We start from the raw sequence: 27,155 nt of genomic DNA, 5'->3' as shown, positions 1-27,155 counted from the left end.
GAACTAATAGAAATTTAATGTTGTTTTAAGATAATACTTAAATATTAAGAAAGCTAAAATTTAAAATGTGTTGACTAGGTTTTTCTACACATTATATTTACATAATGACTAAGGTAAAACCTTTCCACAAATAGTTGCCCAGGAGGAAGAAAAAGCAACCTACAACAGTCTCTGGGGCTTGCACTGCCTTCTCAGGCCAGCTATCCCCTAGCTGAGCAAAGAACTGAAGAAGCAAGTGTCCACTCCCCACCCCTCTCCCCTGCCCCCCTTTTGTTACTTGAAGTGTTTCTGAGTAACAAATGCAAAACTAGGTTTGAATATAAAAGCTAGACGACCACGCCAATTCAGGATTGTGTTTCATCTGAGGAGACCTGGCATAGAAAAAACAAGAATTCTCTCTCATTTACAAGGATACTGTGATGAAAGTCAAAGATCACACATAAATTTATGATCTCTGAGCAAGGGCACAGCTAGCATAAACTCATCTGTAAAATGAGGGGTTTTGACTTGGCCGTCTGTCAAGGTCCATTCAGCCTGTCAAGCTAGCGTCAAAGTTCAGATCTTCCACGATGAAAGAACTTGCCCTCTGCTAAGGTGGATGCAGAAAGAAAAGTCCCATTATATTGTGGGACCAACCTTCTGATATAAAAAACTATGTTGGGATTAAAGTAGATCAATAAAGTATAAATATTTATCATAGTTGTAGGGTAAATATTCAAAAGTTTGAAATTTATGTATACTGTAAAACTGGCAAACTGGTCTTAAACACATAAAGCAAAGATTTTCCCATGGGGAGATAAAATTTGAGAGTAAGCCCAGTGAATTACTGAAGTCCTGAGCGTCCATAATCTGCATCCACGATGCCTCTCTATTACACACTTTTTTCCAGGTCACTTGGACAAGAATATTTCTTGTCTTATGTTGGTTCTGAAACACCTTTTTTAAAAAAAGCATCAAGAAATTATGATTCAGGGGTTTGAAACCCCAATGTTACAGGCAGCGCCTCATTTCTACGGAATATAAAACATTTTGTTTCTTCCACTTCTAACAGTTCATCAAGAGAAGCCACTACTAAATCGTGTTCCTGCAGCATTTCTGGGTAGCGGGACACTGCTCGCTCAATCCTCGACGAACGCCGTACAGGAGTGATAAGTTTCATGTCTTGCACTTCCGGCATCCCATTTATTCTGAGAGACAGCAAGAGATGCATTAAAAACCTTATCATTTAAAAAAATTATCTTTATTATTTTTTGTTTCTTATTCAATAATAAAACAGGGAAGACATTTTAACATAGGGTGATACAAGACATATGTCTAGAGCAGCTTTCATCTTCAGATGGCTTTTTCCAGGAGTTCGAGACCAGCCTGGGCAACATAGCAACACACTATCTTTACCAAAAAATATAAAAATTAGCTGGGCATGGTGGCACACGCCTGTAATCCCAGCTACTCAGGAGGGTGAAGTGGGAGGACTGCTTGAGCCCAGAAGGTCAACGCTGCAGTGAGCTATGATTATGCCATTGTACTCCAGTCTGGGCAACATGGCAAGACCCCAGTCTCAAAAAAAAGGCTTTTCCCTGATTTCCAGAATGTACTGGGTGGTGTCCATCTGTTCTTGGATGGTGTAAGCATAAGGATTTATTGAATGAAGTATGAAGTGTGGTTTTTATTTGAAGTCAAATATTTGGCAGTTGGTGTTCATTTATTCTATAAACTTTCAAAACAGATGACAAGTTTTAAGGAAATGGGGCCTAATACCAAATTTGGTTGAATTAATGAATTCTAAGATTCTTTCTAGCTTTTTCTTTTTAAAGACAGGGTCTCACTCTGTTGCCCAGGCTAGAGTCCAGTGGTGCGATCACAGCTCACTACAGCCTCAACCTCCTAGGATCAAGGCATCTGCCCACCTCAGCCTTTCAAGCTGGTGGGAGCACAGACGTATGCCAGCATGCCTGGCTAATTTTTTATTTTTCATAGAGTTGGGGTCTCCCTATGCTGTCCAGGCCACTCCTGAACTCCTAGGCTCAAGTAATCCTCCTGCCTCGGCCTACCAAAGTGACAGGATTACAGGCGTGAGCCACCATGTGCCCAGCCTTTTCATTTTTTTTTGAGATGGAGTTTCACTCTTGTTGCCCAGGCTGGAGTGCAATGGTGCAATCTTGGCAGACTTGCCTGCTAGTTTTCCTTAGGCTAATGTAATTAGTGGTTTTGTGAATTCTAGAGCCATTAAGAGGTAGTTTTTCGATTAACTGTTTTCATCTACTTATGAGCTGACTGTAGTTCATCCACTTATGAACTGAACTGTTTTCATCCTCTTATGAGCTGACTGTAGTGGGAAAATGGTGTGTGTCAGAGAGTTTAGGACTGGAAGAGATTCGGCTGTGCTTTCCAGGGAACTAAAACACAGAACTGTTGTCTTGGTGCCCTTGTTTGGAATTCTTTCCAGATCATGATCAGAGAAGAGTGGTGCTACACTCACATTTTAGAAAATGACACTGACGCCCTGACACGGCTCCTTAAATTACTATGGATTCTGCCTTAAATTTATACTTGTTAAAAAATAAAACGTTTCTGACTTTATGAGCAGTCTCTGACTAGTACATACTCCACTGATCTCCATTCTTAGAGGGGTATTCACTGTCCCTTTTCTCCCACAGCTACAGAGTTTGCTCCCGCTTGGGACTTTGTGCCCCATCTTATCACCCCAACCATACCCAGCTGTGTCAGGACTTGCAGGAAAGGCAGGTAGGATCTGCAAGTGCAGGACAAATGAGAGTGAAAAGGTAGGCGAGACCATAGGACGGGGGTGAATGCATTCTAATACCCCTCCTGACTCTGGCAGCACCTTCCTCACTGCAGGTCAGGTCTCAGTTACTCTAGATCTGTGAAGGAAAAATTGAGACTTGGACTAGAATTAAGTCTGTGAACACAAAGTCTGCTTTAGAGTTTGCTTACCTAGGGATTGGACCAATCTGTAATTTGATACCAGGATAATTATGCTGTTCTGCCTTGGCTGTTCGGGGTGTCGCCATGACTTCTTCCCTCTCTTTTGGAGAAAGACAAGACTTCACAGATTCCATCTTCTTGGCCAGCTCTTCCACTGATGTTATACTAGTTTCAGCAACTAAAGAGTCAGAAGTAATCCCTGTGTATGTAAGATCATGAAGGAAAGTAAGATTTACCAATTTAACACTTCAACTAAAAGTCAATAACATGAAAAATACATACATACAATGATTTCCCAGTGATCTTCATGGGCTCCACATACTGAATAGTGATTAATTTGAAGTGTGACTTATAACTTGTTTTTTCACGTTAAGCTCTGTAGCAGTGTCTTGCTACACCAGGGTACCCTCCTAGCCAGCCCCCGAGACTGCTGTACGTAGATTCTTGACACCCTTTCAAGACTCTGAACATATGTCCAGTCTCCTATTCACTCTCAAGAGAGCTCTCTTAGGGACTAATCACTGGCCTTCTACCCTTACACCACACCTTGGATCAATTTTCTTGACTCACTAAGGTTAACTCACACAACCTCCCAATCCCATTCCTCCCCAGGATGACCACATGGTTACTGCCTTGGACAGTGGGTAAAAACTGTCTTGCATTAATAGTTTTCATGGTAGCCCAAACACAATCACCAAAATGAAAGGAAGGAAATCAGACTGTGCCAGGCACACTGTGGCTAGAGGCTGACACCCTAAGTGAGGTCAATAGGGTGCAACAAAGGCATGGATTCCTGTCTTCTCTTTTTATTCCTCTTAAGAACACTGCCATGTTTTAACCAAATAACTGAATTGTAGCCTCATTCTCAAAGAATCTACTATTATCTATTTTATGTCCTTCTTACCACATGTAGTGGGTTACTTAGCTACATGACTTGATTGTTCCCCAGTTAAATCTACTCTTTTTTTTTGAGATGGAGTTTCGCTCTTGTTGTCCAGGCTGGAGTGCAGTGGCGTGATCTTCATTCACTCCAAATTCCACTTTCTGGGTTCAAACGATTCTCCTGCCTCAGCCTCCTGAGTATCTGGGATTACAAGCACGCACCACCACAACTGGCTAATTTTTCTTTTCTTTTTTCTTTTTTTTTTTTTAAGACAAGACAGGGTTTCACCATGTTGGTCAGGCTGGTCTCAAACTCCTGACCTCAGGTGATCCACCTGCCTTGGCCTCCCAAAGTGCTGAGATTACAGGCGTGCGCTACCGTATGCAGCCTAAATCTATTATTAAAGGAAAAAGATTTGTCACCTTTTAAGATAACAAGAAGAATCCAATTTATTTTCTAAAGATAGCTTGCTTTTTCTTTCCATTCATATAACAAGTATCGTAAGCAATTATAATGTCACTCGTGTTTGGCACAATATATGTCTCATAGAAGAGTCTTCTAAAGGTTATGACCACTGACAGTGATGGTCATCCAATTGAAGAGATGCCTGAGATAGCTATTTTTAAAGCGTAACACAAATTTAGATGAGTATGTTGGTGGGTTTATTATGATTAAACATGTAACTTAAGGCATTTCTCCTTTCTGCCTCAGTCTCTTCCAGCAAAGAGCTGTTTGTCTTTGCCATCTAGGATTCCAAGGAAGTGGGACACTCCAGTCTAGGCTGTTTTGGTGGAAACAACCTTTGTTCAGTATTGAGCAGTGCATTTACTTGTAATAATACAAATTAATCAGCTGATGACAATGGCTGAAAGGGCCAGGTCATGGAAACCAAGAAGTGAGAAGCATTTCAGGGGATGATTCTTTTCTTCTTTTTCCTATATGTCCTGGATGATTTTTACTGGTACAGCTAGAGAAGATGAATTTAAATACAAAAATAATAGTACCTTCTGTGGTTCTGTTTGAGTCTTGCAAGATATTAAGAACAACTTTCCGCAACTCTTGTATTGGCTGGAAGGAAGGAAGAAAACATACAAAATCTTAAAAACATTCATGCAAAAAATTTGCTAAGGAACTTTAACTTCAAATACATGTTTTATAATAAAAGTTTCCTTTTAAAATCTCTTGTCTAACTATAAATCTTTTGTCTAGCTTGACAGTTTTATAGCTTCATGAGAAAAGTAAAGGAACAGAGAAAATTCTGATTAAGTGTTGGCACACTCGACTTAATGAACAGATGTATTTAAAGTTGTCCATAATGTAATTTGTCTACATCAAATTCTATTTTCCTATTGATTTGTATAATACTGTCAAATATGTATTCCTACATAAAGATTCTGGCCCAATGATGTAAAGCTAGCCACACAGAAAATGCATTTTATATATAGATATAGATATATTTTCTTGAGACAGAGTCTTACTCTGTCCCAGGCTGGAGTGCAGTGGCGCGATCTCGGCTCATTGCAAGCTCTGCCTGCCGGGTTCATGCCATTCTCCTGCCTCAGCCTCCCAAGTAGCTGGGACTACAGGCGCCCACCACCACGCCCAGCTAATTTTTTGTATTTTTAGTAGAGATGGGGTTTTACCGTGTTAGCCAGGATGGTCTCGATCTCCTGACATCGTGATCCACCCGCCTCGGCCTCCCAAACTGCTGGGATTACACGAGTGAGCCACTGTACCTGGCCCCAAACACAATGTTTTTTGAGATGGAGTCTCTGTCACCCAAGCTGGAGTGCAGTGGTGCGGTATCAGCTCACCACAAACTCCACTTCCAGGGTTGAAGTGATTCTCCTGCCTCAGCCTCCCGAATAGCTGGGATTACAGGCATGCGCCACCCCATCTGGCTAATTTTTCTATTTTTAGTAGAGACGGGGTTTCGCTACGTTGGCCAGGCTGGTCTCAAACTCCTGACCTCAAGTGATCCACCTGCCTCAGCCTCCCAAAGTGCTGAGATCACAGGGGTGAGCCACTGCGCCTGGCCCAGATACAATCTTTGTAGGCATTGTGGGTAATAGTGCTGAGATCACAGGGGTGAGCCACTGCGCCTGGCCCAGATACAATCTTTGTAGGCATTGTGGGTAACAGTGCTGAGATCACAGGGGTGAGCCACTGCGCCTGGCCCAGACACAATCTTTGTAGGCATTGTGGGTAATAGTGCTGAGATTACAGGGGTGAGCCACTGCGCCTGGCCCAGATACAATCTTTGTAGGCATTGTGGGTAATAGTGCTGAGATTACAGGGGTGAGCCACTGCGCCTGGCCCAGATACAATCTTTGTAGGCATTGTGGGTAATGTTCTCCAGCTTTTCCTGTTTTTCTTCTTTTATTTGTTAACATACTTAGAAGAAAAAACCTTCAGGGAAAAGTAATTTTCTGATAAAATTATCTGAGATAGGCTTTATTTTTCAAGTATGTAAACCATGCCATGAAGCAGAAGCTGCACTTTCCCACAAGAAAACTATAGTTGGAGGTTTGTCTTCCTTACCTGGAACTCTGTATCAAATAGATATAAACTGACAATAAAGCATAAAAGCAAAGCTTTCCATACATTTTTTCAAAATCCAAAATAGAATTATGATTTCAGCTAAATGAATGGGAATAAATGTATAGAATATATTACAAAGAGTGAATTCTATACAACATTCATCAAGCATATTTTATATTTGTATAGCCTTCTGGTTAATGATGGTGGATTAAATATACGTTTATTTCTAATCTCTCTTGAAAATCGACTGAAAGGATAATAAAGGGATTAAAAAGAGGCAATAACCACAAAACATAGGAGAGAAGAAATGACAATAAGGTTTTGGAAGCTGCAGTGCAGAAGGAAGAGAGGTAAACAATTTGATCTACTTGAGAGAGGTGAATCCCAAGCTGGCAGTGTGGCTAAGAAACAACCTGACAGAAAGGCTAAGGAATGGGTGGTAGGGCCCAAATTAGGAGGACTCTTTAGCATCTGTTCAAAAAGCAGTCAGACCTCCAAATCCACCCTGCACCCCTAAACTCCATGCAGCCTAGTAACTGTGTCTGACTCCCTTCATCCTAACAGAAAACTGGGAATGTATTCTGCAAGTCTCTGAGGGATATCATGCAAGATTAGGATAGGGTGCTTTCTGAGAAAAGGAGATAAGCAAAAGTTTCTATGTTGAGGGTTGAGACTCCCTGCTCTCTTCTCTCCCACAGCACTGGCAGCCTGGTGTCTAGCTCCCAGGAAGGAGATTGGAACAGATTTCTCCAGATAACTTGACCAGCTTAAGAGGAAAGACCTAAAGATACTGATATTGAGGGTTTTCTAACTAGTCAACTCAGCCAGATCACCCTGTGTTGAAGCCCCATCCATGTGTCTCGGGCTTTAAATAAGCTTTTTCAGACCCACCTTTTATATGTGCAAACAGCCCAGTTTCACCAGCATCTGTGTAAAGCCTTTAAAGAATAATAGAGAACAAAACAAAAAGAACAAACAAACAATAACAAGAGAGAAAGAAATGAAAAACATTGGAGAAGAAATAGACAATGTAGGAAGAAGAAAACTAATATGGGTTCTAAAAACAAGGGATCCACCCAACTTAAGAAGGATGTAAAGGGAATCTAAAGGTGATGGTAAAGAGATCCCAGAAAGACAGCTGGTGAAGACGGCAGTAAAAAGTAACTTGTTCAGTCTGGAATAAGCCAGAAGGGTCTAGGAGAAAGCTCTTTATCTAAGAAAAAGGAATCAATAGAATATCTGATGTTTTCAAAGTATTGAGGAACTTAGACAATTAGAGAAGAGTTTGTGAATTAATTATATAATAAATACTCAGAAAACTAAGCAAAGGCAAAACAAGACAATAACTCCAGGAAAAGTAGAAAGTTGTGCTTGAAAGGCAAAGTAATCATAGTATATATTGCATGGCTCAACATATTCATGTATTTTTTTTTTTTTTTTGAGACAGTCTTGCTCTGTTGCCCAGGCTGGAGTGCAGTGGCGTGATCTCGGCTCACTGCAAGCTCTGCCTCCCAGGTTCATGCCATTCTCCTGCCTCAGCCTCCCGAGTAGCTGGGACTACAGGTGCCCGCCACCACGCCCGGCTAACTTTTTTGTATTTTTTAGTAGAGACGGGGTTTCACCATGTTAGCCAAAATGGTCTCGATCTCCTGACCTTGTGATCCACCTGCCTCGGCCTCCCCAAGTGCTGGGATTACAGGCGTGAAACACCGTGCCCAGCCCATATATTTCTTATATATTCATAACAATGTGAATGCTAAATAGTGACCAGAATTTCCATGACTCTAATGAAAGTATAAGGAATGGCAAAGGTCTATAAGGATGGTAAATAGGGGTGTGTATTTGTGTGTGCTGGGGATCTGTGTATGTATGTGTGAAAGAGGGCTAAATCTTCACTCTGCATAGCTGGAAGTCCATAAATCATATCTAAAACTGAAAAATCAAGAAACAGAAACACGTTTTCTGAAACTATAGAGGTTAATATAAAAATAAATCAGTTTGCTCTAGGAAGGGGAAAATGGGAGGGAAGGAAGGCAGAGATCTTATTGAATGAAACTTATCAAACTACTTGACTGCTTAAACTATGTGCATGTACAATTCTGATTTTGAACCATTATGGAAAAAGGTATCACACAGAATATGGAACATGACATGGAAAATGACATTTTAATGAAAAGCATTATAAAACTATTTGATGCAGTGTTTGTAAATAATAATTATATAGTTTTTTTTTCTAAATTTTAGAATTAAAAGTTATTTCATGCCATGGCTCTGAATTATTGATTTAAGGATGTTGATGTATTGGGTTTAATATATTTTTAAGTTCTTTATGGTAAGGTATGACTTTATAAGTATTGGATATTGATGTTGCAAACTTCTAACCATCATATTACAAACAACAACAGAGAACTCACATGAAAGAGAATTTTAAGAAGTTACCCACCCAAGACAGATACTCACTGTTGCCCCATTTTTAATGGCCTCTTCATATAGCCCAATAACATCAAAGGTGCCTTTACTTGCCAACAACTTTGCTTTGCAGATCCAGAATTTAGCAAATTTTTCAGCTTCAGGAATGCTGGACAATATGTTAAGTATTTCATTAGAAGGTACACCCTGAAATAAACCAAAATATCCAGAGGTAATTATTGCCATTTCACTGTTAGTCTCACATCTCCTAATATTTATTACAGCAGGTATGCAGAAATTGGTTTGATCACTAATATTTTTGAACTTTTAAAAAAATTTCAATTTTACTGAGGTACAATGTACATGTAATAAAATGCACCTGTTTTAATTATCCATTTTAATGATTTGAGATTAATAATAATTATTATTTTTTTTTTGAGATGGAGTCTTGCTCTGTCGTCCAGGCTGGAGTGCAATGGCGTGATCTCGGCTCACTGCAACCTCCACCTCCCAGGTTCAAGCAAGTCTCCTGCCTCAGCCTCCCGAGTAGCTGGGACTACAGGCACATGCCACCACATGCTCGGCTAATTTTTTGTATTTTTAGTAGAGATGGGGTTTCACCGTGTTAGCCAGGATGGTCTTGATCTCCTGACCTCGTGATCCGCCCACCTCAGCCTCTTAATGTGCTGGGATTACAGGCATGAGCCACCATGCCTGGCTTAATTTTTCTTTTTTTTTTGAGACAAGGTCTCACTCTGTTGCCCAGGCTGGAGTGCAGTGGTACGATCACAACTCGCTGCAACCTCTACCTCCTGGGATCAAACAATCCTCCCACCTTAGCCTCTCGAGTAGCTGAGACCACAGGCATGAGCCACTGAGCCTGGCTTCCTCATCATTAAATTTTAAGAGTTATATGAGACCAAATAGAAAATGTTTATCATAGCTGAAGGTAAGAAATATGTTCATTTTTACATGGTACAAAAACAAAACAAATCCTAAACATTTACATATTCATAATATTCCATATTTATAATAACGAGAACACTGAGTAGTGATGAGAATTTCCATAGGACTAATAGCAGTGTAAAGAATGACACAGGCATGCGAACGTCATAGGGGTGTATATGTGTAAGTGTCAGGGATTTATGCAGGTGTTTATGAAAGAGGGTTAAATCCCACAAAAAGATACTTTGAAATGGATTCACTGGTTTGGTTCCCTTCTGGCTTGTGCCGTAAGCAGGACAGTGACATGGACCCAGAGGAATGGGGAGCACTACCATGCCCAGAAATCCAGGTACTGGCACACTCAGCCAAGCAGCACCTTCTACTGCTAGAAATGGGGGAGACGCAAAGGTAAGTTCACAATTGAGAATCACTAACATTTGAGAAAACCAACACTACATGAAAGAGGCATAAAACTCAACAAACAAGAATGAACACTGGAGCAAAGAGGAATACTTTTAAGAGTATCACAGTCAATATCTTCAGAGTGATAAGAGAGAGTATTGCTATCCTAAAACTAGAATGGGCTGTTATGAAAAATAACCAACAGAAAGGCAGAACAACTGCCATGGACAGCGCTGAAGAATACATCTGTGAGCTGAAAATTCAGCTGTGAAATCCTCCTAGAAACCAGTGTAATAAAACAATGAAGTGAACAGTATGAAAACAGCATTTAGAGTTCTGAAGGATATATCCATTACTCAATAACTCCAATATCCATCTAAGAGAGTTTCTAGAAGGAAAAAAGTTCAACACACAAAGTGGTTGTAGAAGAAGAATTTCAAGAAATGAACAAAGATAACAGTTGTTCAGGTTGAAAAGGCTCTCAGATAGTTAAGCAGGATGAATGGGAGAAAAAAATATAACAGAAAACCAAAGATAAAAAGAAAATCGTACAAGCTTCCAGAGAGGGGGAAGAAAAGAATTACCTATAAAGGAATGAGAATCAGACTGACGTGAGACATTAACAAATGTCTCCAGATGCAAGAAAGAAAATGAAGCAGTCACTTAAATTTTTCCAGGGAAAACAAGCTGAAATTAAGAAATTTCCCCCAGCCAAACTATGATTCCAGCATGAAGGCAAAATAACAAGTTTCACGAGAATACAGACTCAAAAGGTTTGCCATTCAAAAATCATAAAGTCACTAGTGAGTAAACTTTAGAATTCACATGAAAGACTTGAAATAAAAGTAACTGCAGGCCAGGTGCAGTGGGTGGTTCACACCTGTAATCCCAGCACTTTGGGAAGCTGAGGCAGAGGACTGCTTGAGGCTAGGAGTTTGAGACCAGCCTGGGCAACACAGTGAGACCCTGTGTCTACAAAAAAATGTAAACTATAATGGGTGTAGTGGTGTGTACCTGTAGTCCTAGCTACTCAGGAGGCTGAGGTGGAGGATCACTTGGGTCCACCCAGGAGTTCAAAGTTGCAGTGAGCTATGATGGCATCACTGCACTCCAATCTAGGCAAAAGAGTGAAACCCTGTCTCTTAAAAAAAAAAAAAAAAAAGAAAAAAGGAACTGCAAGAAGAATATGATATATATTCTGCAAATCATGTTTGAGCTTACATCTATCACTTTATTTTCATTTCAGTGTATTATTTTCTTTATGAAATAAAACTAGATTAAACACAGAAATGAGGAAAAAATAATTCATGTAAGCTGAATTACAAAATAAAATGGCAGGCATAAGTTTAAACATACAAGTAATCATAATAAATGTGTACGAACTAAATTTGCTTTTTAAAAGCAGAGAGTTTCAAATTTGTTTAAAACATTTAACTGTGTGCATTTATATGAGACATACCTAAAATAAGCCAGCCCATGAAGGCTTAAAGTAAAGGGATGGAAAAAGAGCTACCAGAGCTACCAGACATATTCTAACAACAAAAAGCAGGTGTGGCAAGATTAATCAGACGAAAGAAATCAAAGCAAGTCATGAATCTTTCTGTACCTAACAACATAACTTTAAAAAATAGAAAGTAAAAATTGACAGACATATGAAGAGAAATTGTCAACGATTAATCACAGTGCCAGTGACAGACTTTGGCATATTTCTTTCAGAAAGCAATAGATCAAATAAACAAAATAGGATATACATTATTTTCAAACACTTTTGGAACATTTACCAAGAATGATCAGATATTAAGGCCACAAAGAAAACTTCAACAAAATCCATCAAGTAGAGTACACATAGGACACATTCACCAACTACAATGCAATATAATTAGAAATTAACAGCAGAACAAAAAAATCTACACATCTGGAAATTAAAAGATACTTTTCTAAGATATTTTTTGGGTTAAAGAACTCAAAATGGGAATCTCAAGCTATTTAGAAATGAACAATGAGAAGATATGTCAGTTATGAAGCTTTTGTGTATTGGCCCCAAACCCCATCCTCTGCTTTGTGATGCTGGGGATGAAACTGTAAAACTTTCTGCTGGGCAGCAGCTCCCTGCTCAGCTCTGCCAGCTGGGGGCACGAGAGGGAGGCTGCAGGGATGGAGAAGGAAGACACTTACTTCTTCCTATTTGCTTTCATCACCCCAGCAACGGTCCCTCACCCTGGCAGTAACAGTTGGTTCTAGCATCTTTTTTTCCCCCTCAGAGCCCACCTCCCTGTGCAGCTTCAGAGCAGAAGCACCAAATGGATAGCATCTTTTCCTCAAAATCTGAGCCCCAGCCCTGCAGGGCCTCTCCTCCATCATCTGCTGGGTAGTATGCCTTCCTTACAGTTGGAGTCCCATTTCTACCAGGGTTTGTCTCTCCTGCTTCTTGGTTCTGATACCCTAACCTCTCTTTGTTCCCCTAGACCCAGTGGGTACAAGCTGCTTCCTACAGTTATCACATTACCTCAGGTTCCTCTGTGCTGTCTGCCCTGTGTGTAGCACCCACACCCCTTCTGATCCCTTCAGCATCTTGTGCACACAGGCTTACCGTGTGCTTTCACAGCCAGCATCTGTGCTCCCTTGTATGTGCCCAGAGAGTGAGAAGTGCCTGACAATTCTTGTCCGCCCGAGGCAGCCATGAATAAATGACCATGGAAGCTTTAACAATGTAGCTTCCTTGCCTCTGATCAGGATGATTCTGAGAGATGTGACCCACACTGTCTCCAGAGCTCCCCTGTGGGGCTGTGCCAGAGTCACCGTCCATGGATTCGCTTTTCTGATCCTACAACTTCACTCCCCTCCCAGTTTTCCCTGGAGTGTTTTCCTAATAAACTACTTTCACATGGATTCTCCTCTTAGGGTCCACTTCTAGAGAACCCACATAAGATACTGTGTAACCAATTACGTTCTTTCTGTGGTTTGTTTTTCAGACTTGATCCTGACTGATAAAGAGTATTACTTAGTCAAATCTGAGGGATATGACCAAAGTAAAATTCGGAGGCAAATCTGCTATAGCACTGAACATATTTATAAAAAAAAAAAAAAAGAAAGACTCACTTTTAAATGATCTAAGGTTTCAATTAAAAAGCTAGGAAAAGAGCAATAAATATAAAAATAGATGCAGACATTGATGCAAGAGAAAAAATAATCAATAAAACCTGAGGTCTTTTAAAAAGATTAATGAGAAAAAATCTTTGGCAATAAAACCTGAGGTCTTTTAAAAAGATTAATGAGAAAAAATCCCTTTAAAAAGTCACAAAATTACTAAAGTTGACTCAAGATATATGAACTCTAGAGCAATGACCCCATAACAAATTGAGAGGATATATACAAAATTATCCTCCAAAGAAACACGGTCCAGATGATTTTTATGGGCAAGTTTTTATCAAACCTTCAAAAAATAAAAATAATTCTCATGTCATACAAACTATTTTCAGTTTATAGGGCAAAAAGGAAAATACTCAACTCATCTGCCTAAGTCAGCATAACATTGGTACTAGGAAAACACAAGAAAAGACAACCAAAGTACACAAAAATGTGAATAAAAGAATTGCAACTCACAAAAATATAATACTTCATTTCTCTACATACCTATACTGCATGGACATGCATGAAAACAGAATGAATGACTGGCAATGGTGGTCACCTCCAGAGAGAAGTTTGGGATGCCTAAGTATGTATGTTTGTAGAGGGAGAGGGCTGATCATTTATCTGCATTACTTGAAATGATTTCAATAATAAAAAGGTACTCATTTTTTAAATAATACAACAACAAAAAAAGAGGATAAGAAAAAGAACTCAAGTTTAATTCCACAAGGAGAAATAGTTAATATTTAACTGGATGTTGTGAAAATGTTGCCTGGAGTAGACTTAAACTGAACTTTTCCTTTTTTTTGCTGATGTTCAACATTACCAGCCAAAGGACTGAATGAGTTTTGCTTTAGGCAAGGATCTTAGAAGTTTATTCCATCATTTTTTATTAATATATTTTTCCTTCAGGAAAAATTTCTCCTAAGGATCATACTCTTTGCCTACCATCTATTTTATCCTTATCTGCAGAATCCAAGATAAAACTTAAATACTATTTGTAGCTACCCAGAGTATTTAGAATACTCCAACTTTACATAGAAACTTGCCTTCTGACCTCAGTTTCAATGTTAAATGTGTACTCTTCAGAACTTGATACCCAAAGAAGGCAAAGTTCCTTTAGGAGCCAGTTTGTTTGGATTAGTTTTCCAACTACTTTGTGCCTCAGTTTTGTTTGTAAAGTGGTCATAGTAACAGTGGTTATGATAATTATGTGAGATAATCTTAGCTAAGTGCTTATAAAAGCACAGATACACAAAAGACACTGTTTATGGGCATGTCATTATTATTATTACTCTGTATTTACAAGAGTAGCTAAATTTCTACTTAGATGAAGGCTATCTCTCCTATATTATATTTAGGAATATGTTTAAAAATTATAAGACTTTGGGACAAAGCTGGAGGAGCTTATCTTCTTCACTTACCCCTTCGATGAGGTTCAGACATTCTGTCAGAGTGTTGTTAATTTTACTGGACAGTTCGAGTTGTGCTTTCTTTTCTTCCTCTTCTTTTTCAATGCTCTTCCAGAATGAAATATTCATTTCCTTTATTACTTTTCTTTTTGTTTTAAGTTCCATAGGGGGCCGTTTATAGGTTTTTCCCTTAGATTTCTGCCATTCTTCTAGTTGTTTCCTGAAATTCAATTAAAGGGAGAGTGGTTTTATTTATTTTTAAACATAGTCAAGCTGCTAAAGTATATAATATGTATAGATAGAGTATAATTAAATACTTTCAACTACAGACAAAATCAGGAGAATGGAATTAAAAAACAATTTACAAATGGGTAATGGCAGCATTGGGTTGCGCCCACCCACGAGAAGGCAGACACCAAGATTCTAAGATCACACGTGGCCAGCACTTCAGACTTCAAATAGAATTCGTGATTATTCATTATTTTTCTCAGAAAGTTTTCACTTCACTATATGCTACTTGACACTTGCTTTCCTAAGACATCCCTCTATTTTTGAGATGACTAACTCAGCAATTCATTTCTCTCACCCATAAGCTGTCACTCAACCCAAACCCACCAAGCCTGCATTCTACCCTCAGTAAGGTCTTGGTGTGTAAACTGACCCACTTCACCTAGTTCCTTAGCCCTCTCTTGACCAGACATGACCCTTTCATAAGCTAGACCTATAAAGTCAGGGCTCTTAAGTAGCTGGTCTCTGATAGTGCCAAGTGTCCCCCACTGTTCACATTTTCCACTCCAGCTTCTAACAGGTGATAGACTGCTTTTTGGGGGTAGGGGCACCAAGACATATAGACCTCATGTTTGGATGTAGACGCTCCAGTTTCTTTAAATTACAACTACATATTAATAATGACTTCCAAGTGTACATTTCAGTCCAGATCTCTCCCTGGATCCCCAAACTTTGCAAAACCCACCGTCTAGTTGATATCTTTTGATGTCTGACAGGCATTTCAAATTTAATACTGTCACAAACAAAGTTATTGATTTTCATCTCTGCATCTGTTACAAGTTTTTCTTACTTTGGTAAATAGCACCCCAGGCTGTGTCACTGCCAAGAACTTTCCACAGCTCTTGGAATAAAATTCAAAATATTTTCCAAGGCAGAAAGGCACAGTGTAATCTGGCTCCTGCCTACCTCTCCAACCTCGTATCACACTAGTCTCCCTGTCACTCACCCCCTCCAGGAGCTCAGGTATCCTTAAAGTTTCTTTCTTTTTTTTTTTTTTTTGAGACAGTTTTGCTCTGTTGCCCAGGCTGGAGTGAAGTGGCATGATCTCAGGTCACTGCAACCTCCGCCTCCTGGGTTCAAGTGATTCTTGTGCCTCAGCCTCCCAAGTAGCTGCAATTACAGGCGCGTGCCACCACACCCGGCTAATTTTTGTATTTTTAGTAGAGATGGGGTTTCACAATGTTGGCTAAACCGGTCTCAAACTCCTGACCTCAAGTGATCTGACCACTTCAGCCTCCCAAGGTGCTGGGATTACAGGCGTGAACCATTGTACCCTGCCTCCTTGAAGTTTCTTGATCCAGACTCATTCCTGCCTTAAGGTCTTGCATCTTCAGTCCTCCCCTCAAATGACACCTCCATGAAGAGGCAATTACCTGTAATTACCGTGTCTTATTTAGTCAATGTGTTGGTTTTCTGTCTCCTCCACTAGAGTGTAAGCTCTATGAAGGCAGAAACCTTGGCAGTCCAGTTCCCAGCACAGTGCCTAGCACACATAGGTATTTAATAACACACAGTAAAATTCACCTTTTAGTGTGCAATTCTGAGTTTTGACAAATGCATCAAGTCATTTAAGCCTGACTATTATCAAGCTATAAGATGGTTGCAACACTATCAATAATTCCCTCATGCTCCTTGGTAGTCAGTCTCACCCCTAACCCCCTGCTCCTGGCAATCACTGATCTGTTTTTTGTCTTTATAGTTTTGCTTTTTCCAGAATGCCAATAACTAAGTTTTGAATGAATGAATGCTATTAACTCTCATTTCTGACTCCAGAGCAACATCCATGCAATATTTATTATTTCAGCCCCAAATACTGCCCCCTCACCTTCACTCCAACCACCTACTTGATGATACAAGGTGAGACATTTGGCATGTGCTTCCTCCATGTTCCTAGCATTTTCCCTATCTCCTTAGCCTTCCTTCTAATCATGAACGAAGAGGGAACTTTCCTTTTCTAAAGGCAACTTACTCCTAGGACCTCGATGCCATAATTTTGTTTCTCTAGTACTTTCTATATATACACCAATTAGCTCCAGAAAGGTAAAGACTCACTGTGTGCTCATCACTGTGTCTCCTAGCGCCTGGCACACTGCAGGTGCTGAAGAAACACCTACAGAATGAGTGAATGAATCTCTCCCTCTCTAGACTCCTTCTCTTTTGTAATCAAACATGTTCAACCTGCAACACAGTCTTATGACCAATCCTCTGTTGTCTGACCTAGACTGAGCTCCAGGGCTGGGACCCTGACTTCCTTATTCACCACCTCAAGGTCTCTGCACTCACTTCTCTTTCTGCTCAGGATTGTTTTTCTTCTTGTCACCAGTCTTTTCTCAGACTTAGGTCTCAGCTCAGACATTGCTGTTGAAAGTACTTCTACTGATCCTTTTATCTAAAGCAGCCATTCCAGCCCTACTCTCTTGATCATAGCACCCTGAATTAAGTTGTTTACTTACTGTCTCTTCAGGAGGGCAAGGAGCTTGGTGGTGGTGTTCAGGGCTGTACCAAGCTGTACCTTGCTTCACCCTGCTACACTTTTTAGCAACCATCTAATTTTACATGCTCCCTTCACTCGTCAGAAATTTCCTTATTTTCTACTTCAAGCAGGTATACATACGTGCTTCTCCTGGGAGGCTCACCCACTTCATGAGACTAATTTGGTCCTGGGTAGAACGTGTACAAAATCCACTGGCTCAGTTTTAATCAATGTATGTTAATATTAACCAACCTGAGATCTTGATTTCCACGCCTGGCTAATTTTGTATTTTTAGTAAAAACAGGGTTTATCCATGTTGGTCAGGCTGGTCTTGAACTCCCGACCTCAGGTGATCCGCTCACCTCGGCCTCCCAAAGTGCTGGGACTATAGGCATGAGCCAGCGTGCCCGGCCTGAGATCTTGATTTCTACCATCTGAACTCTGTATCTGAACTGACTGCTCCTGCTTGAGCTTACTTGCCAAAACTTGGCCCACTCAGACTCATGGAAGTTTCTGGTTCTTCCCTGGTAACTTTTCTGAACTTAACCACTGGTTTGCTTGACAAGAGATTACCATCTTCTCACTTCCTAGCTATGTGAACTCACTCATCTGTTCTATTGCTGTTCAGTCTAGCACGGCACTTATTGAACGAGTGTCTACATCTGCACCCCCTACTTCTTACTCATCCATTCTGTTTCAATTTCTTAAAAAGAAAAAAAAAAGCTATTTTAAGCATACGATTACAGAAAATGATTTATAACATGTGTATGTACCACCTAGCCCTGTCAAGTCTTAATATTTGTTATATTTGCTTCAAATCTTTTTTCAGACTGTAGTTAAAAATTACTTAGGAGCCATTATTTATGGCCTATTTCCTGACCTAGTCTTCTTGATGGTCAATTTGCCTAATCATCTTAAGTTGCAAAAGCTTAGAATTAAAGCAAAGTACCTTCGATCCTCTGCTGTTGCCTTCTTTTTGATATTTGGGTTTGTTTGGGTCCCATTTACGGTTGTGACATCAGCTTGAGTTTTGGGAGCTGTCTTGTTCAGAAAATGGTTCTGGGGAACAGCCTTTTTCAACTTGGAGTCCAAAGTCTGTGCTTTTTGCTGAAAGCCATTATTGTTATGTTTATTACCACTGGTTCCATTTGGTCTTATGCTAGGGGTGCTTGGAATGGCTGAATTAAATCTGCCAACTGTCAAATTAGGCCTCTGGCTCACGGCTTTTGATTTTTGCAGTACACATGATGTCTGAGGTATACAAACTTGGCTGGATTTCTGATCTTGCTTGATGTTTGGATGTCTGTTGTTATATTCACCCTGAAGCAAACTGGGGTATGTTCTGGGTTTGGTGTGCTTCACTCTCTGTTCAGTAACAGGGTATGACCGTATCTTAGTTTCATTTTGTCTTTCATATTGACTCCTATTAACCTTTATATCTTTGATGTCCTTGACCACTGGTTTCTTTGATGACTGAACTTTACTAAGGGTCTGAATAAAGTGAGAGGGAACCATCCTTGAGGGTTTTACTCCTGGTCTTGCAAGATCTGCTCCTCTAAAGAGTTGCTGTGATTTTACTGGGAAAGTCCTGATTTGTGTTTCTCCAACAAATTGTTTATTAACCCTATCTTTCAGAACAGCACTATTAACTGAACTTTTGCCCAAGGCTTGTTTAGGAACTAAACTGTTCTTGGTTTGATTATAAGAGTCAGTCTTTGGCTTACTTCTGGTATATAATTTAGGATCTGGCTTCCTCTCAGGTTCTGTTAAGATATCGAGCAAGTTCTCTTTGTTTGTTTCTTTTAGAAAGTTATCCAAAGATTCGTTTTCAACATGGATATTATTCATAAAGTCTATACATTTAGCATTTCCTTGATCTGTTAACTGCTGCTTTGTAGTTTTCAATTGCTCTATATTAAGTGACCCCACAGGTTTTCTTGACAGTTCTCCTGTTGTGGACGATCCAGCTTCACACTGTTGAAAACTCTTGCTAGAAGGCTTAGAGTACGGGTTAGAAGAAACACATTCTGAAGTCAGCCTTTTGCCCAGAAGTTTTGGTGGCTCCAACTTCGGCTTCTGGGACCCTGCAGTATTAGGTGGTCTGGGCTGGAGTTTAATGCTGATGGACCTTTTAGGTTTGACAGGCAAAACAACATGGTTGGTAACATCATTTTTGGGTCTAATAGTCTGAAAAAACAGAGAAAATACATATTAAAAAATCCTTAACATATCTTACTGTTTTTAAAATAATAACTGTGTTTAACACATGCTAAAAAAAATAATCATTTTTAGAATTTCATCTAAGAAAGTTGAATCCTCAGAAAGTAAAGAAAGACTCACTAATAGGTAGTTTTTGTGTTTTTTTTTTTTTTTTTTTTGAGACAGGATCTTGCTCTGTCACCCAGTCTGGTGTGCAGTGATGCAATCTTGGCTCATTGCAACCTCTGCCTCCTGGGTTGAAGCAATTCTCCCACCCCAACCTCGCAAGTGGCTGGACTACAGGCGCATGTCCCTACACCTGGCTACTTTTTTGTATTTTTAGTAAAGTTGGGGTTTCACCATATTGGCCAGGTTGGTCTTGAAGTCCTGACCTCCAGTGATCCACCCACCTTGGCCTCCCAAAGTGCTGGGATAACAGGTAGGAGCCACCACACCTGTCCTAATAGGTAGTTTTTACAACTTGAGTTCCTATCAGAAGTATATTAGAATCTTTTAGCTTGACAGAATTAAGCAGAGATGCAGTGAATATACAAAATTTGCTCTTTCAAAAATGAATTTGCCTCAAACAGTAGTTGTTGAATGCCTATTATATCCTAAGTGCCCTCCAAAGGACCCTGAAAAAATACATACGTAATGAACTTATGTTAGGGTACCTCCCAACAAATCTCTCCTAGTACTTTGTATAGCCACACTATATGTTTTTTAAACCACTGCCTTTGTAAACATCACAGTATCACTCAAGAACCTCTGTCTCATCCCGGAGATCAGTGACAAGGAGATAGGTGGCAGATGATGTGAGGCCTGAGATATGCTGCCACAGCTCTCAATAAACATGTAACATCTTAATAGTCATATTTGTAAAATCAGCCAGGACAGGGTTTTAAGGTTAGAGTCTATGTTAATAATAAGCAAATGTTTAGTCATGTGGTTTAAGTTTGGATAAGAAAGGTAGGACTCGACTACAGAGAATTTTGAAAACTAGGGAAGGGAGTTTAGAATTCATATGGTAAGTAATTGGGCAAGCCACTATGAATTCCTGAGCATCTCTCATGAAAGCAATTACTCAGAAAGGAGAATTTCACAGAGATTTATGGAATATGTTTCCAGGGTAAGATATGGGAATGCTAGAGTTACCACTCTATTTTTGATTTGACAAATATTGTGAAGAATCACTACATAAACTTGGCGAGTATGTAGAGGATGTCTAACCAGAACCACTTGGCATTGAGGGCAAAGAGATGTCTACTCTGGATGATAGCGGTGTGTGTGGTGTTATTAGCAGTGAAACAGGGGAGTTGGGAGTGGGAGGCAGAGAGATGGATGGTATACCCACAATGGCTATATCTGGATTAATCTTTGAGCACCAACATTTATATACACCTCGGATCTCTCCATCATTGCTTACTGAAGAGGTGGAGGGATGTTGGCATGAAAGCTTCCGAATGTGTTTTTTTAGTTGCTTTCTTATATATTAAAAACAAATTGATATAATCCACAAACCATAAAATTCACCATTTTAGTGAGTGCACACTTCTATGGATTTTAGTATAGTCACACTATTATACAGCAATCACCACTGTCTAATTCCAGAACATATTCATCACCCTAGAAAGAAACTTGGTTTACTTGTTGGCAGTCACTCCCCATTTTCTGCTCCCTGCAGTTCTTGGCAACCGCTAGTCTACTTTCTGTCTCTGTACGTCTATAGATGTGCCTATTTTAGATGTGTCATATAAATGGAATCATGTAATATGTGGCCTTTTCTGTCTGGCTTCTTTCACTTAGCATAATGTTTTCAAGATTTACCCATGTTGTAGCATGTATCAGTACTTCATTACTTTTTAAAATTAACTTTTTTAGAGCAGGTTTAGATTCACAGCAAAATTAATAATAGTAAAAGTATCTATTATCTAGGAAGGATGCCATATATCCCGGTTTTCACAAGATAGTTTTGATTTATGCCTGTTGGTCAAAGAGTACTGCTTTTTACTCTCAAAAGTGTCCTGGTTTGGACATTAAAGCATATGGCCAACTTCCTCACATGGTTGTTCTGAGTGAGGTAATGTATATAAACATGTCTCGGTGTTAGTTATTGTTGTCATGTATCGAAAGTGTTATATAAATTGTCAAGCATTATATAACTGTAATGATGACTATTATTTACATCGTGCTTTTAGTTTCTCCTAAATTCTGTAATTCCCTTCCTGAGTTCACTTTTTACTTTTACAACTGTGTAAAGCAGATAAGGTAGGTATCATCCTCATTTACGAGCTGATGTACTGAAGTCAGTATTGTCAACTTCCAGAGAAGCCTCTGGGAAGTCTGAATGAGGGCCCTTTCCAGTAGATTTTTCCTTAAGACTTGCATACTATACTGGTTCAATCTGCATAAAGTTAAAGTGTAACCCAGTGCTTCCCAAACGTTAAACCATTGTTCATAAATTTTGCCTTATATACATTTTGCTATCCTTCACAGTGTCTAATAATGTCATGTATACATACAACATATATATGTCTATATATGCATATGCATATGACTGAAATATGACTGAAGTGATTTGGTGAATGAATCATTAAAACTTATTAAAATTCTCACCAGTGAGAATTTTTCACTTCAGGAAGCACTATTTTAGTTACATTTCAGAACACAGATAAAAACTATGTTTTAAAAAACTAAAGGTGAGATTTTTATTGCAGATGAATAATCTGTGCCTCTTTCAGAGGGCTAATTTCTTCCATTTAAACTTTAAGTTAAGGATCCTTTACCATTCTATCTAATGTAGCTAAATTAAATTGATTAGGAAGCATATACTTGTTAAGTGGCTTGGAAGGTTCAATGCAAATGTTCTCTTTTAATGACTACTGAGCTATTTAACTTCATGGCAGCATACCAAAGTGGTTAAGATCACAGGCTCTCAGCTTTGTCACTTAATAGCTATGCGACCTATTTAACCTTTCTGTGACTTAGTTTGCTCATCTGTAAAGTGGGGCTACTAATAGTAGCCTCATAAGATTGTGAGGACTCAGTGAGGTAATGCAAGTCAGAAAAGTATCAGGCACACAGTAAGCATTCAATAAATGTTAGCTATCAAGAGGACTAAAGTTCACTTGAGGCTTTTCTTGGTTAATAAAACTAAACTACAGTATGTCATACTTTTCAAAAAATGATTGTCTCTTATTAAACCAAACTGTTTTTATATCTGTAAGAAATACCTTTCAAATACATGTTCTTTAGGTTGCTAACATCTTTATTATTTTTATTACTAATCATACTTATGAATGCATATTTTTAAAAAGACTAATTTCTACTTACAGATTTAGAAGGTGGTGGATTCTGGCAATTATTCTTGGATTTTAGATAAGGCCTATAAAAGACAAATTAAAATTAATCCTCAGCACAGAAGGATTCTAAGCTAAGCTTGGGAAGTACAGTGATTAAAAATTATGAATAGAATTTTAAATAATTAGAATTTCTGTAATGGCAAAATAATTCAAAATTATATTCAATAAAGTCTCCTTATCATCATTTCTTTAGTTCTGTATCCTCCCCCTTGGAGACCACCAACTGCTCCTACTCTTTTTTTTTTTTGCCTTGTGATCCTTACAGAGACTGTCTATACATAAATCTAGCATTCTCACAATATTAATGAGATACATGTGTTTCCTTCATATTTATATAGTCTTACTCATTCAAACATCATTCCTGGAGCACTGCAATGTGCCAGACACCGAAGACACAATGCCAAATAAAACCATTAACTGCTTCTTTAAAAAATTTCCGGCTGGGCGTAGTGGCTCACGCCTGTAATCCCAGCACTTTGGGAGGCCAAGGCAGGCGGATCATGAGATCAGGAAATAGAGACCATCCTGGCTAACACGGTGAAACCCCATCTCTACTAAAAATACAAAAAAATTAGCCGGGCATGGTGGCACATGCCTGTTGTCCCAGCTACTCGGGAGGCTGAGGCAGGAAAATGGTGTGAAACCGGGAGGCAGAGCTTGCAGTGAGCCAAGATTGCGCCACTGCACTCCAGCCTGGGCAACAGAGTGAGACTCCGTCTCAAAAAAAAAAAAAAAAAAAAAAAAAATTTCCTTGTTTTAAGTATCTTCAAATACTATCTTTTCTAACTTTCAGGGGGGAAAAGAAATATTTAAAAAAAAAAAAAAAAACCAAGACACACATGAAATATAGCTAGTGAGATAGGAAATGCAGAAAAAGGATTGGAAAACAGAGGCGAATTTAGAAGGAATCAATCTGCATGGACCAAAAACAACTGCTAGACTAACAAGGACTTTGATTATGACTTGTTTGATGTTTGTCTCTCCCATCTACAGCATAAGCCCTGGGAGGGCAGGAATGTCTGTCTTGTTAAGCGCCATTATCTCTAGCATCAGAAGTGACTGAGACGTTATAGGTACTAAATAAATATTTGTTGAATAAGTGAATTAGGTTCATTTAATCAAGGAAATAGAGGTGAGTAAACACCCAAGATAAAATAAAGGGTGAAAGCTAACTTTGTAAAAATTAATTTTCAAATAAATACTTAGCAACTCAAATGGGGAAAAAATTAATTAATGCTAAGAAAGGACAAATAACACGACAAAGATGGTAAGAATCTACAAAGGATAAAAATGAAGTGGTCATGTTCTGTCTACCTTAACAGTAAATGCTGAGAGAATGACCCAAGAGCAGAGGGTATCACTCTGCTACGGAGGATGGATTGTAACTGGCTCTCCTGCCTTAGCAAGAAATGCCAGAACCATGGTCATTCAAGTTCTTGACCAAAAATTGCCTTCATGAGAATCAACTTCCCCAACAAAAAAAAAGCAGAAACAGGCAAAGCTTCCAGCATGGTAGGTAATACTGACCCTTCTTCCCTCCTTCCTTTGGAGATTCACACAGTAACAATGCATAAAGCTTTGCCAATGGACTAAGCACTGCCCAGGGGTTTTTGTCATGCCTGGACTGAAATGCTCTTTTTGCGTTATCATAGAATCCCAGTGCAGTCTGAGTAGACTCTAAGCAAAAGGGACATGTTTCAAAAAGGCTTTAAATTGCTAGTACAAAGAAGGCAACAAAACTTGCGTAACTGTGGACAGATAAACTCACTTGGTGTTTTGGCTCTTCAGTTTTCCCTTGGCTGCAAGGTACTCCTGAAGCTTTCTCTGCCGCTCTTCTGCAACACAGGCAAGCAAACAAACGACATAACTTTAGTTCAAGATTTTAACCAGTTCATTAATATTCTAAAAGATGACACTTTTCTGTAGTGATTTTGGCTTTGCAACATAATGTTATAAAATCCTTAGTCCTATAAATGTGCCTTCAAGCTAACATCAACATCAACAATATCATTTATATGCCAGGCTTACACTAAGTTCTTTAAACTTACTACTTTTTTTTTTTTTTTGAGACAGGGTCTTCCTCTGTCACTGAGGTTGGAGGGCAGTGGCACAACCACGGCTCACTGTTGACTTGATCTCCCAGGTTCTAGCAATCCTCACACCTCAGTCTCCTGAGTAGCTGGGAATACAGGCGTGTACCACCACGCTGGATAATTTTTAAAAAATTTTTTGTAGAGACAGGATCTCTCTATGTTGCCAGGGGTGGTCTCAAATTCCTGAGCTCAAGTGACCCTCCTGCTTTGGCCTCCCAAAGTGCTAGGATTACAGGCGTAAGTCAAAGCACTCGGCCTAAATTTACATTATTTCTTTCAATCCACAAAACAATCCAATGAGTTTTTGCAATCTGAAATTCAGAGAGGGTAAATGTCATGCCCAAAGTCACCCAGCTAATATGTGGCAATTCCAGGACTTGAAAACAGGCTTTTCTAACCCTGGAGCTCACAGCCACTGTTCTCAGCTACAACAGTCTGTTTTGAAGAATTTCTGTTACTGGCCCACCTGAGCTGGTGAGCCAGGCCTGGTCTTATGTCTTTTGTTTTTTTACAGGGATGATGATTTTTACCCACAAACCCTTATATGGCTTCCTTTGTTGGTACTAAGGATAAAATATGCCCGGTCTGCTCACGGCAGACACCTATACTATGGTGACTTTCTACGCAAGCCATTTGTGAGGGGATGACAAGTCAATAATTTCTGCCTTCAAGAACTTTCAAACTAGTAGTGGAGATAAAATCAACACAGCAACAATTACAGTATAAGGTAAAATCTAAGGGCCATAAGAGAGGAAAAGAAGTATGGGAGTTCAGAGGTAGGGCATAAATGAGGGGAGTAGGTGGCTAGAAAAGGTTAAAATTAAATAATGATGTGAAGGAAGACAAAAAGACGACAGGGGTGCCAAACGACTCTTAACCTCATCTGAACGGAGTTGCCCTGTTTTGCTCTCTGATGCTCATGTATCTATCCTTAGAGACAGCTTGGCAGGCAATGTAGAGCGTAGGGGCTGACATAGGGGGTTGGAGTCCCACCTCCGTGACTTCTAGCAAATTAGCAAACTTTGCTGCTGCTAAGCCTATAAGGCGGACAGAAATGCCATCTTTAAAGCTTGTTATGTAAAGTGCCTAGGACCTCGTAGGCATCAACAGGAATAATGGATGAAACAAAACAACGGTGCGTATCTTGGAGAAAGTGGCATCTGAGCAGGAGTATTTTGAAAGGTAGGAAAGGGCTCCAAGCACATCTAAGAGATTAGGGAACGCAGAAGCCTTAGCCCTGGGTGCAGATTTAACCAATCAACTTCTAACCACCGCAGGCTGAGAGGTGAGGAGTGAGAGCTCCGCCAGAGGCAGGAGACCCGGGCTTCAGCCAGACCCCGCCTCCTGGCACACAGGACCACGCCCGGCTCTGCCTGGAGCCAAATGTGGATCAAGACAGCGCGCAGCTTCCCACTGCTGGTGAAAATCCGAGCAAGGGGCCTCAGTTTCTTTATCCGGAACGTGGTGACAATGACGTCTCTTTGCAAGGCTGCTGCAGGGCTTTCTGGAAATATGCCCGTGAGGTATCTGGGCCTGCGCACAGCCTCCCCCGCCCAGGGCCCAGACGTCTACCTGGGGGCCGTGGCCGGGGGTCCCGTCTGCGCTCCCAGGATGGAAAACGCCCAGGGGAAACTTAGGCAGGCGAGCGGACGGGCACCTCCCGCGGGAAGAACTCACTCGGTGGCCTCCTACTTCCCCGGCCGTGTTCCAACGCCTGAGAATAACGAGAACTCATTCGCGGTCATACTCACCGACAGCGGCAGCAGCGGTAGGCCCGGGCCCCACCATGACTCCTCAGTGACAGTTTTTCTTCAAACGCCGCGCCTGTAGCCAGGACCGGCGTGCCGCGCGTCCGCGCGTCCTCATTGGCTCCTGCGGGTTTGAAACTCGCTAGTCGTCAGCACGGGAGGGCGGGACAACAGGCAATAGGCTCTTTGCGATTGGCTCTGGCCTTGAGAACCCGACCTTGGGGCCCTTTGATTGGAAGAACGTGCAGCGCACCTCGGCATTGAGGGCGGCTTCCTCGGGGCGCGGCGGCGTCGCCCGCCTCTGAGTGCTCCTGTGAGTGCGCCT

General features: G+C 40.2%; 2 protein-coding genes across 6 annotated transcripts in view; one reads left to right on the top strand and one right to left on the bottom strand.

Moving 5' to 3' along the window:
- On the bottom strand, positions 1-27,143 carry CKAP2L (cytoskeleton associated protein 2 like). Its single transcript, XM_003804505.5, has 9 exons — positions 26,834-27,143; positions 24,758-24,824; positions 22,961-23,012; positions 18,378-19,615; positions 14,680-14,887; positions 8,831-8,986; positions 4,834-4,897; positions 2,956-3,145; positions 1-1,187 (listed from the first exon to the last, which is right to left on the bottom strand). Exons 1-9 carry the CDS (start codon positions 26,868-26,870, stop codon positions 962-964), a joined length of 2,238 nt encoding a protein of 745 aa, XP_003804553.4. The 5' UTR covers positions 26,871-27,143; the 3' UTR covers positions 1-961.
- Positions 24,831-27,155, top strand: part of IL36G (interleukin 36 gamma) — a 192,097-nt gene continuing 189,772 nt past the window's right edge. The window contains exon 1 of one of the 5 annotated variants that reach the window (XM_057301239.2): positions 24,831-26,850. In XM_057301239.2, the coding sequence (XP_057157222.1) occupies positions 26,466-26,850 (385 nt within the window). In that variant the 5' untranslated portion in view covers positions 24,831-26,465. Of the gene's footprint in view, positions 26,851-27,086; positions 27,144-27,155 lie in introns of those variants that run through there. The other 4 variants (XM_063594690.1, XM_055107397.2, XM_055107399.2 and 1 more) reach the window with 4 other exon arrangements.

The sequence above is a fragment of the Pan paniscus genome, chromosome 12 (genome assembly GCF_029289425.2).
Source record: "Pan paniscus chromosome 12, NHGRI_mPanPan1-v2.0_pri, whole genome shotgun sequence".
Lineage (NCBI taxonomy): Eukaryota > Metazoa > Chordata > Mammalia > Primates > Hominidae > Pan > Pan paniscus.
The sequence above is the reverse complement of the archived record's forward strand: the minus strand, read 5'-3'. Positions and strand labels throughout refer to the sequence as shown.

What these genes read in the sequence shown, in the direction of transcription:
- CKAP2L (XM_003804505.5), bottom strand. Translation starts at nt 26,870, where the DNA reads ATGGTGGGGCCCGGGCCTACCGCTGCTGCCGCTGTCG. An exon ending in ATCCACCACCTTCTAAATCT is followed by an intron (nt 19,616 to 22,960) that starts GTAAGTAGAAAT and finishes CTGTTTTTTCAG; the next exon opens with ACTATTAGACCCAAAAATGA. An exon ending in CAGATTGGTCCAATCCCTAG is followed by an intron (nt 1,188 to 2,955) that starts GTAAGCAAACTC and finishes GCTGTCTCTCAG; the next exon opens with AATAAATGGGATGCCGGAAG.